General features: G+C 32.8%; 1 protein-coding gene across 1 annotated transcript in view; it reads right to left on the reverse strand.

The window, feature by feature from the left end:
- Stt3b (STT3 oligosaccharyltransferase complex catalytic subunit B) overlaps positions 1-14528 on the reverse strand; it is an 87546-nt gene that overhangs the window by 45340 nt on the left and 27678 nt on the right. Inside the window, exons 2-3 of the mRNA XM_015489547.2 lie at positions 9629-9737; positions 6190-6477 (exon numbers count right to left, since the gene is read on the reverse strand). Of these exons, the coding sequence (XP_015345033.1) occupies positions 6190-6477; positions 9629-9737 (397 nt within the window). The remainder of the gene's footprint in view (positions 1-6189; positions 6478-9628; positions 9738-14528) is intronic.

Below are 14528 nucleotides of genomic sequence, written 5' to 3' on the forward strand. Positions count from 1 at the left end.
CCAAAAAAAAAAAAAAAAAAAAAAAAAAATCAATCGGTCTTTAACCAAAACCAATGGCAATTCTATAAAGGATGATTTTTTTTTTTTAAAATGGTGCTGAAATAACTGGACATCCATACATAAAAGTAATAAATATAGACACAGATTTTTACCTTTCACAAAACCCACCTCAAAATGGATTACATATATAAATATAATAAATTATATTATATATATAAATTATAAAATTTATAGAAAACAAAAAAATCTGGATAAACTTGGGCTTGGCGATGAGGTTTATTTTTCTCAAAATACATAACATTAAATGTACAACTTATAATTAAATTTTAAAGTTTGAGAAGAATTTAAATTGGAAAAAAGGGCAAAACTAGCTATAGCCTAGGTGTAGCATAAAAACTACATTCCACTGCCATTTAGAAATAATTTGTCTTTTACGTAATGGACAAATCCAGAGGAAAATTTAAGTGAATCCAAATGATTGGCTTACACAGAACTTTTTTGAAAGCATTTTTTAATTGGGTTTAGGGTATTGTTGAGCAATAACTTGACATAATAATTATCACAAGTTCTGAGATCCTTTGGTTTCAGAACAAGTTAACATTTCTTAATTGCTTTAAAAGAAATAAATATTTAGGACATTTTAAAGATAAAATTAAATTATTTTACCTAGGCAATACTCAAACACCTAAGATCCACACCAAAAAAATGCCACATGCATATGACCATTAAATAACTTCTTAAATGGAGTAAACAGAGAACATTTTCATATCACAGAAAGTTCTAGTGGAAAGTATTGTTCTAGATCTATAAACACAGGCCATCTCGTGTTTTGGCTCACAATACTAAAGATCTGGTGAATTCTTCTTGTGCTTAGAACACATGAAGCTGCAACACAGAATGTTATTGTCACTCCAACAATGAGGAAAAAATCATGGCTAATGTACAAAATATTTAAGTTTCCTTAAACTTATAAAACTAAAGTAACAAGGCAAATAAATAAGCAAATGTTAGGATGTCCCAACTGTGGATTCAGATACAGGTGTTTCCATTCATAAGCTCCTTCCTGTGGAACCACAATGGGTTGTCATGAGAGATTTAGAGAAGGGTAGAAAACTCAAGTCCCCTTAGTGACACTATCAGTTACTGGGGAAATTAGAAAACATTTCAATTTAGGAACAGGGTTGTAATTCAATGATAGAGCTTATACTCATATTTAGGACATATAATCCCCAACCCCTTTTCTATCCCTAAACCCCCGGAAAGAGATAGAAAAAAGATTGAAAAAGAAATACTAATGAAAAAGAAACTACAATGAAAACACTGCATAGCAAAATTTATAAAATTTCTACACAGAAACTTGTACACAAATATCTGCATTTGTCCAAAATGTGTTCATAAAAGTTCATAGAGCATTGTTTGTTATAACCAATAGGAAAAAATAATCCGAATTTTTCTCAAATGAAAAATACACACATTGCAATAATTCACACAATGAAATATTGTAACCCATAAATAGAAATGAAGTATTGATGTATGATACAAAATAAATCAAACTTGAAAATCCCATTAGGTGAAAGAAGCCAGATATAAAATGCTACATATTATGATTCCATGTACATAGAATTCCAGGATAGGCAAATTCATACAGGCAAAACGTAGATTATTTGTTCTTAGTGGGTGAGGGGATGCAGCAATGAGAAGTGAACAATAGTAGACTGGTGCTCCTTTTGCTGTGATAAAAATGTTCTATAATATTGGTAACAGTAATGCAAATATATGCAAGGTAAATACACTAAAAGCCACTGAACTGTACATTTAGTTTAAAGAGTAAACTTTATGATACACAAATTATTTTGCTATTTAAAAAACCTGTGAGGTACAGAGGGAAATTCACAGCTCTAGGTGTTATTAGAAGAGATCTCAGTTACTAATCTAATGAGCTAGAAAAATTAAAACAAAAACTAAAATAAATCAAATAAGAGCTAATAGAATAAAATATCCCATTCATGGATGGATTAGAATACCAACAAAACAATTCTCCCCAAACTGATCTACAGAATCAATGCCCTCCAAAATCATATCCCAGAAAGCTTTTATTAGAAGTTAATAATGTGATTCTAAAATTTACATGAAGCAATTAGGACCAAAAATCATTCTGAAAAAGAACAAAGTTGCATTATTTATGCAATCCGATTCCAGAAGCTTCTATAAACCAATTAATACAACATGGTATACTGTAGTAAGGATAGATACATACAGATCAACAGAACAGAAAAGTTTCTAAATAGATCCAGAGGTATAGCCAATTGATAGTCTCACGAAGCTATCAAGGTGGGTAATTCAGTGAAGAAAGGTTAGCATTTTTCATCACATGATGTTTTAGTGACCGGATTTCCAAATCCAATGAACCTCAAACTCTTAATCTACATATACAAGAAAATGATGTCAAATTCATTCCACTGTGTTTCCTATCCCTCCTCCCTTCCTTTCATTCCCCTTTCTCTAAGCTACTGAACTTCTATTCTCCCCTAACCCCTCTTATTGTGGATTAGCTTTCACATATCAGCAAAAATATTCAAACTATGGTTTTGGGGGATTGCCTTATTTCACTTAGCAGATAGTCTCCAAATCCATCCATTTACTGGCAAATATCATAAAGTCATTCTTTGTAATGGCTCTGTAATACTCCATTGTGTATATATACCACATTTTCTTTACCCATTTATCTGTTGAAGGGTACCTAGGTTGGTTCCATAGCTTAGCTATTGTGAATTGTGCTGCTATAAACAATGATGTGGTTGCATCACTATAGTATGATGATTTTAAGTCCTTTGGGTTTATATGCCAATGAGTGGGATAACTAGGTCAAATGATTCCATTCCAGGTTTTCCAAAGGAATCTCCCTACTGCTTTCCAGAGTGGTTGCACCAATTTGGAGTCCCAACAGCAATGTATGGGTGTAACTTTTCCCCCATCCTTGTCAATGTTTATTGTGACTTGTATTCTTGATAACTGCCGTTCTGACTGGAGTTATGTAATATAAGTGTAGTTTTAATTTGCATTTCTCTAATTGCTAGAGATGTTGAACATTTTTTCATATATTTTTAACCATTTGTATTTCTTCTTTTGAGAAGTGTCTGTTTTATTCCTTTCCTTTGCCCATTTACTGACTGGTTTTACTTGTTTTTTAATTTTGAGTTCTTTGTTTATTCTGGGTATTAATGTACTATCTGAGGAGTAAGTGGCAAAGATTTTCTCCCATTCTGTTGTCTCTCTCTTCACACCTGATTGTTTTCTTTGCTGTGAAGCAGCTTTTTAGTTTGATGCCCTCCCATTTATTGATTTTTTAAATTTTTACTTCTTGCATTTTAGGAATCTTGTTAAGAAAGTCAGTTTTTGAGCCAATATGTTGAAGTGTTGGGCCTACCTTTTCTTCTAGTATGTGCAGGATTTCTGGTCTAATTCCTATGTCTTTGATCAACTTTTGAGTTTTGTGCAGAGTGAGAGATGGGAGTTAAGTTTCTTTCATGTTAAAGAGGGTATCTTTTCTCCGACGTGTGTTTTTTGATATCTTTGTCTAGTATGAGGTAACTGTATGTGGGTTTGCCTGTGTGTCTTCTACTTTATTCCATTGGTCTTCTTGCCTGTTTTGGTGTCAATAACATGCTGTTTTTGTTACTACAACTCTTGTAGTATAACTTAAGATATGGTATTGTGATGCCTCCTGCTTTGCATTTCTCGCTATAAAACTACTTTGGCTATTCTGGACTTTTTATTTTTCCAAATGAATTTCATGATTACTTTTTCTATTTCTATGAAGAACATAATTGGAATTTTGATAGGAATTGCATTAAATCTGTATAGCACTTTGGGTAGTATGGCCATTCTGACAATATTAATTCTACCTATCCAAGAACATGGGAGATCTTTTCATCTTCTAAAGTTCTTCCTCAATTTTTTTCTTTAGTGTTTTCTAGTTTCCCTTGTAGAGATCCTTCACCTCTTTTATTAGATTGATTCCCAGTCTATTGTGAATGGAATGGTTTTTCTAATTTCTCTTTTAGCTGATTAGTCACTGGAGTACAGGAACACAGTTGATTTCTCAATGTTAATTTTGTATCTTGCTACTTTGCTGAATTCATTTATGAGTTCTAGAAATTTTCTGGTAGAGATTTTTGCATTTTCTAAGTATAGAATCATGTTATCAGCAAACAAGTTTGAGCTCTTCTTTTCTTATTCATATCCTTTCAATTTCTTTCTTTTACCTACTTGCTCTGGCTAGTTTCAAGAATATGTTTTTATTTCGAGGAAAAAGATTTTGAGACAGGATATTACTAAGTTGCTCAGAGCCTTGTTAAATTGCTGAGGCTGGTTTTGGATTTATATCCTTCTACCTCAGTCACAGCTCAGTCACAGTGCTCAGCATATTATATGAATTTCATCTCAATTTTGAAAATTTTTAAAAATATGGAAAATAGTTTAGGACATAATTTTAATGGTTCAGACACATACATTAAAAGAAAATAAGCATACATGCCATTTTTGTATTTCTAAAGAGTATAACTTTTAAAAAAATGTGCCCAAATGTAAATGATAGTTACCTTGGGTTTTTTTTTTCTTTCTGTTGTTTAAAATTTTGCACAAACAGGACATTTTTTCCCCCTAATTCATTAGAGAATATATCAGCCTAGCTATCCAGACTTTCAAATTAAAATACTGTGTTTGCTTCAGATTATCTGTTTAAAAAAAAAAAAAAAAAGTTTTAACTACAATAAGTTGAAGCTCCTTTAATTCTGCTTTCTCGATCACCCAAGCAGATTCAGGAAAAAAACACTATAATCAAAGTAGGGTATATGAAGAACATATACCATATTTTGTACTTTCATTATAAACAGGTATAAACAAAGATAGGATAGTTTGTATTCTTTAAAATTCACATAAAAGATTTATCATGCCTATTCTACTGCAACTTACATCTTGATAATACCAGGTAGAAAATGTATTATTATTTTTGGTACCAGGGATTGAACTCAGGGACACTTGACCACTGAGCCACATCCCTAGCCCTATTTTGTAGTTTACTTACAGACATGGTGTCTCACTGACTTGCTGCTTAGTGCCTCGCAGTTGCTGAGGCTTGCTTTGAACTTGAGGTTCTCCTGACTCAGCTTCCCAAGACGCACGTGCCATCGCGTCCAGCTTATATGTATTATTTTTATAATTAAAAATTATGTTTATTAAATGGTATTAAACAGATTTCAAATTTAAAATTTTTTTCTCAGCTGCTCATAATAAATGAGAAGAGTTTTTAAAAACATTTTTTGATGAATACAGGAGCACTGGCAACATCCTACTGCTTGCTATTATATTTATCTCCAGGGGTGCTTTTCTTTTTTCTCTTTTAAAACATAAGATCAAGACACCGTCTCTATTAATCATACTACAACATTCTCTTCTGGAATTTCAGGCCAGAGCACAAATATCTACTAGCCAACTGATTTTAAGTAACATTAAATAATTTTTAAAGAGGGAAAAAACAAAACATGCCGCCATCCCCTCATTTCGTTAAAACATCCTTAATTTAAAAAGTACTGATACACAAAGCTTTTGGGCAATGTCTATCACTGAAAAAGTAGAACGCATAAGTTAAAGCTAAAATAATACATAAATTCAAGCTCTGAGTTGAACACAATAAGAAGCAGCATCATATTATATGCAGAAAAAATTAACCAAATTTAAATAATTTGTCAATAGCAAAATAAACACTGCGAGTTTCTAAAACAGAATTTAAAAATTTCAAGCCAAACTATTTTCTTTCTTTTTTCTATTTCTGACCTCTCTCCCTCCAAACACACACAAACATCACATGTTGTTTTGTGATAGCCCCTGTTTTGGAGGTATGACTTATAAAGAAAGAATAACTGTTATTATCACCTCTAAATTAATATCAGGATTATTGTGAAATATTCAAAAATGTATATACACACACACACACAAATTTATCTAATAATGTAGAAAAAATAGTGCCTGACATATTTTAAGTTGTTACCTATTATTAAATTTACTAAGAATAATAATAAAGATTTTGTATGGAACTACAAGTAGTAAAACACAAAAGTGTACAATCTCAGGCGTTTCAGCAGAAAGGTCATAGGCATTAATGGTAGCAAATCATTAAGTGTTACTTACCCATAAGTAGTATGTGAACTGAAGTGCAAAAATAGCAATGCCTTCATTATCAAAGGATCCAGCTACAGACCGAGATATGTAACCTGGTACAATAGCAATAAAACAAGCAGCTAAAAGTCCTGCTCCTTGGTTCCAAAGTTCTCTGGTAAGCAGGAAAGTAGATATAGATGTAAGGCCGCTAAAAGTTGGTGCAAGGAATACACATACATCTCTTATGTGAACTGTTATGTTCAATGTATTTAAAATCCAATGGATAAGGCCAGCTGTTATCATCAACCCTGGATAAACCTAGGAAGAAAAAAGAATGGAAAATGTAATTACATATAAAATGAGGTGTATAAAAATGTTAACATTCATTCTCTTCTTTATAATATTACAAATTGTTTACAGTAAATTTGAGAATACGTGTCAAAAAAGATTGCCATTTTACGTAGTACAAAATAAAATCTTTTCTGATTAGATAAAAAAGAATATGAAATAGGACTGGGGTTGTGGCTCAGCACAAGAGCGCTCACCTAGCATGTGCGAGGCCCAGGGTTCAATCCTCAGCACCACATATAAATAAATAAATAAAATAAAGGTATTGTGTCAATTACAACTAAAAAAATTTTTTTTTAAAAAAAGAATATGAAACAATGATTAAAATTAAAATTTTTTAACAAAGCTAAACTACAGGTAAACTTTTTTTTAATGATTCCACTTATTCTTTCTCTCACTCCTAAAATAGTGTTTCAATTTAACCTATCCTAAAGATTGGGATTTTTAACACACTTCAATTTTGTTCATACTGTATGCATATAAGAAAAGGAGAAAAGGGAGACAAAACAAAGTTGTATGTAAAATATGTTTAGATATGTTTAGTTAGCATTTATAAATAACTCTGCCTTCCTTTTAAGCTCAAGATTTGGAAAGCAAACAATTCTAGCTAAGAAAAGAAGGACCAGTTGGTGAATTCAAAGATAACTTTATGAGATTTCTGAAAGGTTAAAGATTTTATGTCAAAGTATTTAGGAATGGAAGGGAAATAATATATAAGAAATGGCCAGTTAACAGTTAAAATCATGTTTATCCAAAAGAGAAACATTAAGAAGATTCAAACAATGGTAAATTTTATTTTTAGCTTTTCCTTGGTGATTAAAATGTGCATTTACATCTGCATCCCTAGCTAACTCCCAAGACTCCTTTTTTTTCCATATCTAAAATTACAAAGATAAAATTATAAATTCCATATTTTGACTATACTATTTGAAATTGCAAATCCCCCTGCCCTATAGTCTTCAACTCACTCCCTTGCTTTTTCTCTGTAACACTTGTCATCATTTGACATACTATTTATCAACTATTAAGTGCCCACTCTCACAATAACATAAGTTCCAGAATGGCAAGAATTTTCCCCACAGTTGTAAGAATAATAACTGGGACAAAGTGGATCCTCAATACCTAACTAATGCATGGAAGAAGAAAGGGACTCAAGGAAGGAAGAAAAAATATAGTAATTTATCATCATTCTTACAAAACAGAAATTTTCTTTCATTTCACATTCAACACTAGGTCCCACTATATGATTTTGTCAGCAATCATGTAAGAAAATGGAAATGAATGTGAAAACACTTCTTAAGATAATTCAATATGTCCATATAATACGGCCAACTGAGCAACAGCTAACAGACTAAAATACATAAAAGTACTACATGGAAGGACCCAAAACAAAAAAATAAAATCCCAGAAACAAACAAACAAAAAAAGCCACATTCAATTAAAAAACAAGGCAATTTTCCAGAGATCAAAAATATAGATGAAATTCAAAGTAGGTACTAATGTTATGGTAGCCCATAAAAGGAAGGAAAAGAAGCGGTGGGGGGGACCAACAACCCAGACTTGATAGAGACCTCAGGAACTAGGGTCAGAGGGTTTTCACCCAACAGAAGGATCAGAGAGACCTTATTCTCAGCACAAAGTCAGGTCCTGTTCATGAAACTAAACTAGACAAATTCTACTCATCCAACAAGTGAAGCAGTAAGGAACTTTGCCTTTCTTCCACAGCTTTGAACAGAAACTAAGTCCTAAAGGAGAAATAAAAAACTCACTGAAACGTGTGAATGCAGGTTCCAAATTTATTATAACATTAGGTTTAAGAAATCTTAAGTTGAGAAATATCCTCTAAAAATGTTCTAAAACCAGTGATGAAACCCCTAATGATCTGAAGACAAAGATTATTACAGGGTTGGCCCTAAATCCCAGGACTCCTTAAGTACAAGTACAACAGGCCTCCAGTGAAGATGAATTCAAGATAAAAAGTTATAAAATTGAAGGAAACAAATTATAGCCATCAATCAGGCCTGTAAGATTAGCACCATAAGAACTACAGGTAACAGACATTGACCATCACCACTACCATTTAATACCTCTCTAATTCACAATGGAGACTATCACAATTACTTCAGTGTGTCTTCATCTCTATTTACATCAGGATAAGATGCTCCAAATTAGAACACCTTACTATAATGGAAAACATGTTGTTTCTAAATAGAGAGGACATATGCAAAGTGTGAATATATCCTAGGCCACAAAACAATTTCTCAATTTAAAGGGTTCAAATTGTACACAATTTGTTGTATAACAGCAAAACATTTGAAATATCAAGAAAGATAACTGTGAAATCTTCTTATGTTTAGAAGTTAAATACAATTTGAAATAACCCATGAGTTAAAAAAAAAATAACAGAATGATAATGAAAATACTAAACAACAAAACTTATGGAAGAACATGATACAGTATAGTAATTAGTGTGAAAGTATAGCTTTTCACACAAAGAAAATTTGAAAATTACTTAGCAGATCATCTCAAAAAACCAGGAAAAGAACATTAAAATAAACTTAAAGAAATGGAAGAAAAATTGAAGTTAACAGAAAATAAACATATAACAGATAATCAACAGTGCCAAAGTTTCTCTGGATTAAGAAGAAAACTTAATGAAACTGACAAACCTTTGGTGAAACTGATCAAGGGGAAGAAAAAAAAAAATCAAACAAAGATTTCCTCAATAGCTGCCTTGTCTTTCACCTTCTCTTTAAAATTCTTATACTCAAAATTCTTAAATTATATTAACCAAGTTGCTACGGAATAGAATAAAACAATCTAAACTTGAGATACAGAATAGAATAAAACAATCTGAACTTGAGATACACTGTGACAGTAGATCCCTATCTAGCCTCTACCATTTAGAAATAGTGGCCACTGTGAACTAACCCCAAAACAAAAACAGGTTGGGAGAAAATTTATCAAGAAAAGAATCTATGAAAATATTGGGTAATTAGCCACAGAAAATGTTGTAAATTATACAAAGTTTTCAAGAAACTCTTTCCCTTTAGCAATTAACAATTTACATAAGTAACCATAAAATTTTACAATTAATAAAAACAACTACTAATATACTTACAGTACCACCTACTATTCTTCCTAGTGGATACCATGCTCTTTCATCAAACCAATTTAAAAATTCATAGAACCCATGAGATGCAAGATGATGTGTTGATCTATAGTTAAACCTGAGAGAAAAGAGAAAAACAATGTTATAAAACCAATTAACAGAAAAAAATAGCTCTTTATGTTAAATTTTGTGGCTATACATATATATTTTTATAGTATTTTTCTCCAACTCAAATAGATAAATTACCTAAAAAGTAAAGAAATACACTTATATCTCTAATATTACTAAAAGCACCCCCCCCACCGCCCCAAGAAACTATGCCTACAGAACTAGTAAGGCTCAAGTTAATATGTGGTCACTCCTTGACCTAGGACAGAGGGTTACAATTTGAGTGAAAAAAGTGGTAACTCAATAGAATTCATTATAGGAACAAGTCAGTCCACGACTCTCAAAAAATTAAAACCATAGACAAAAGATAGCATCAAAATAAAATAAACAGGGCTTAGAGAGCTGCCTAGCATGTATGAGGCACTGGGTTCAATTCTCAGCACCACATATAAATAAAATTAAATTAAAAACATAAAAATAAAATATATTTAAAAAATGAAATAAGCAGCATATAACATAATTGCCAAATATCTTTATCACTAAAAACTACAAAAAGAAAAACTATAATAGTACTAAACAAATAAGAATAAATAGCACTATAAAACATGAATACGTATGGCCTTAAAAAGAAATTACTTTTAGTCAAATAAGGTAAGAGGTAGGACAATGCTAGACACACAAGATACACAGAAAATCCTCATGCCCCCAATCAGTTTGACACATTTTTCCCAACAGCAAAACATAACTCCACAACAATCACTACATGCCAATTTTGTAGCACTTTTAGACAGACTTATGAAATACTAATAAGAGCACACCCTAAAAATCAAACATTTGAGAAAATAAGCACCATGAGAGGTAAGGAACAAAATTAGCAAAAAGAATATCATCTTAGGAAACAGAAAGAAGAAAACCTTTACAGTAGACTGAGATACAAGTATAACCTGGATGTCAGAAGTCCAGGTTCTAGAGTCACACTGCCTAATTTTGAACCTTAGCTTATCTTGCTGTGACTCTACTGAACCAACCAGTTACTTATGCTCTCTGTGCCTTACCTTCTTCATCTGTAAAACAGAGATAACAATATCACCCACATCATAAGGTAGCTAAAATGAGTGAACAACAAATAACATAGTGAACAATTTGAAGTACTTGGAAGGTACTGTTATTAGAATTAATGAAACAGATTTATGATTTGTGAATGGCAAAGTTGTTGAGATAAACAAAATCAAAGCTAGGTTAAACAGTCTATTGGACAAAAGTAAAGAATGAATTATAGGGCTGGGGTTGTGGCTCAGCAGTAGAGCACTCGCCTAGCATGTGTGAGACCCTGGTTTTGATCAATCAAATAAAAATATTGTGTCCAACTAAAAAATAAATATTTTTACAAAGAATGAATTATAACAGAGATCACAAAACCCAATAATTTCAAAATGCTAAGGATAAAGTACTTTAAAATCATTTCTTCAGAGAAAAGGTGATTTTCTATAAAGGAATAACAACATCAGATTAATACTATATTTTTCTCAGCAGAACTACTAGATGCTATAAGACAGTGCCGTAATATATTCAAAATTTCGGAGAGAATTTTTAAAATCAGAATTTTAAATAAAACAATAATTTTTTTTGTCAGTAACATGAATGACTAAGACAATACTAGGATTGTTACCCTCCCACCTAAAAAAGTATTTACCTAAGCTAAACTTAGAATGGGAAATCCAAACTACTTTGTTTCTGAATAAAGAATTTATTCTGCTTATAAAGACAGGGCCACGGAAAGTCTATACAGTAAAAGAAGATGGAAAATGATTTATCCACCACCACAGAAGTGACATATTTTTCTGAAGGAAAAAAAGACCCACAAAAAAGCAGACCTAACCTTTGTAATATGCATAAGAGTACAGTCTAAATTTATAAGGAATCCTTAAGCCACAAAACTATCATCAAAAACAGACTCCAACACCTAAATAACAGTACAAACAAAACCCCTAAACATCCCTGAAGAGCCCGGATGAGCTCATAAACAATAAATAAACTACAGAAGGAAGAGAATCACCACAGGAAAATAAGTACACACAGAGTAAGTAATACCTCCAAAACTTGTGAAAATATTTTAATTATAGGATAATGGCAAGAATTGAGGTTTTAAATTTTCAACCTAATTATTCATTTTAATAAACTTACCTCAAAATGTGATTAACAACATGTTTTTAAAAACAGGAACTATGTGATCCCAACTTCATCAAAATTTTCTAGGAGTATTTTTCATTTTCGACTTTACATAATTCTCCCTCTTTACCAAATTACTCTCTTCCTTTGACTTTTATGACTATAGTAGTCTCCTGATTTTTTTTGCCCACCACCTCTCCAGTGCCCATTTCTGCTTTCTGTACATTCTAAAATCTCTGCCCAAGAGACATCAGTCACACCCAGGCCTTTAGCTCCTGACTTAACATTTCCCCACCTAGACCTTTCTTCTCATGTTCAAACTAGCATTACCTAACTGCGTATGTGCTTTTTTTCCCCTTGAATGTCACAAAGGCATCTCAAACTCAACATCCAACTAATGTCACCATCAGACGCTTCTCATACACCTTCAATACAAATACACACACTATGTCTACATTATGTTCTCTATTGCCTAACTTAAAAAATAAATAAATTTAGGAGTCATCCTTCAGAGTTCCTTCTCTTTTACATCCTATACACAAATCCTAACAAGGCTGTCACTTTACTTTCTAGATACTTTGTAAATCTGTCCACTATTTTTCTACTCTGTTACTAGGACTCCAATCCAAGCTAATGTCTTTTACTGAAATAGTTTCTACCTGGTCACCTTTCATCTATTCTGTCAATCTTCTAATTCCCCAATCTGTGTACCATGCCACAGAAGGAAGGTCCTTTCAAAATGCAAAAGTGAGCATAATCTGACTCTCAACTTGAACTATATATACAAAGTCTACCTAGCTCTCAACATTAAAGAGAAAAAAACCTCCACTTCTTAACATAATGGTTGAAACTATACTTTCTCTAGCTCATACATAGATAAGATACAGTCTTATCTCATACCATTCTACTATCCTACTTTCCATACACCCATCTTTCAGTCCTCTAGAATCACCTCCTCCCCTCCTTTCACAGAATTTTTAGACTGAATCCCCTATGCCTACATCACTATTGCCACCCTTTCAGTCTGGTTAACACACCCTTTACACTTCAGCACATTTCTAAAAGAACCTGTACCTATCAGAAAAGGTTCAGTGTATTTTTCTTTTCTTCCTACTGCTTGCCACGAATACCAACTTCACACTTGTTTTCAATACCTCTATGGAGGAGGTACCATGGAGTCTCCCAACACCAGCATAGTACATAGTTCAACCCTCTTAATAAATGCTGAATGAATAACTGATTCCATAATGCTTTTAAATGGAGATGAGATCCAATCACTTCCTCAGATGCTAACATTAAATAGGTCCCAAAGTTAAAGAACCAATTTAACTATACATTTCCTGAGATCCAAGCCTACAATTAAAAAGTTAACTAACCCATTATGATTCTATTGAAAACCTAGCTAGGACACCAAAAAGCAAATTAGAAATGAAAGTAGTTTGTGTTTAGTCCTAGTTTATCCTTATGATCAAGTCATTCCTAGTACCCATTTTTTTTTTTCAGGCTCCCACAACTCCCTTACAGATCCCTACATAACCATGCTATTTAATTTTCAGATAACTTCTTCCTACTTGAATTGTCACTATTCCTTCTTTATTATTTTCTGGCCCAGTTTTCTACCCACTTCTATAAATGTTCTTTTCAGCAGCCTATGATTTTCCCATCTTGTATCCTGAAAATGAAATGACAAGACTATAAAGGGCAATACACTCTTATTTCACTTAGCTTTTTCAGCTAGTAGTGATCCCCCCCCCCCTTTTTAAAGTTATACATGGACACAATGTCTTTATTTTGTTTACTTATTTTTATGTGGTGCTGAGGATCTAACCCAGGGTCTCCACATGGGAGGTGGGAGGCGAGCGCTCTACTACTGAGCCACAACCCCAGTCCCCTATTTTCTTTTTGAACCTACAACTCAGTACCCTAAACTCATGCCCCACCCTATACACAACACTCAACTAATCAGTTGCCCTGGTCAACAGTTAACTACCTGCCTGTGGTGATACATAAATAAATACTCACCCAAGATTCTTGTTTAGTAATCTCTCATCAACATTTAGGATTATCAAGTTTCTTAATTTTGCCAATAGTGACTATGTTGATATTTCATTGTAGTTTTGATTTGCATTTCCATAATGCATCCTGGGGTGGGGAGGAGTGTGATCAGCATTTTGCAGGATAGGGCTGTAGCTCAGTGGCAGAGCGCCTGCTAGCATGTGTGAGGCACTGGGTTTGATCCTCAGCACCACATAAAAAATAAATAAAATAAAGGCATTCTATCCACCTACAACTACAAAAAGAAATTTTTTTTTAAGTACTTTGCACTTTTTTTTTGGTTGATTTGAATACTTTTCATATATTGTGAGTACTATTCTTTTGTCAGGTTTATTTGTTTGTGGTACTGGGGATTGAACCCAGGGAAGCTCTACCACTGCACTACAACCTAGTCCTCTCTATTTTGAGACAGGGTCTAAGTTGCAGACTGGCCTCAAACTTGCAGTCATCCTGCCTCAGCCTCCATAATAGCTGGTATTACAGACATCATCACCAGGGCTGTTTTGTCAAGTTTTATGAGTTGTAACCTTCCCTCATTCTAGGACTTTTTTTTTTTTTTTTTTTTTTTTTTTTTTTT

The sequence above is a fragment of the Marmota marmota genome, unplaced genomic scaffold (assembly GCF_001458135.2).
Source record: "Marmota marmota marmota unplaced genomic scaffold, marMar, whole genome shotgun sequence".
NCBI lineage: Eukaryota > Metazoa > Chordata > Mammalia > Rodentia > Sciuridae > Marmota > Marmota marmota.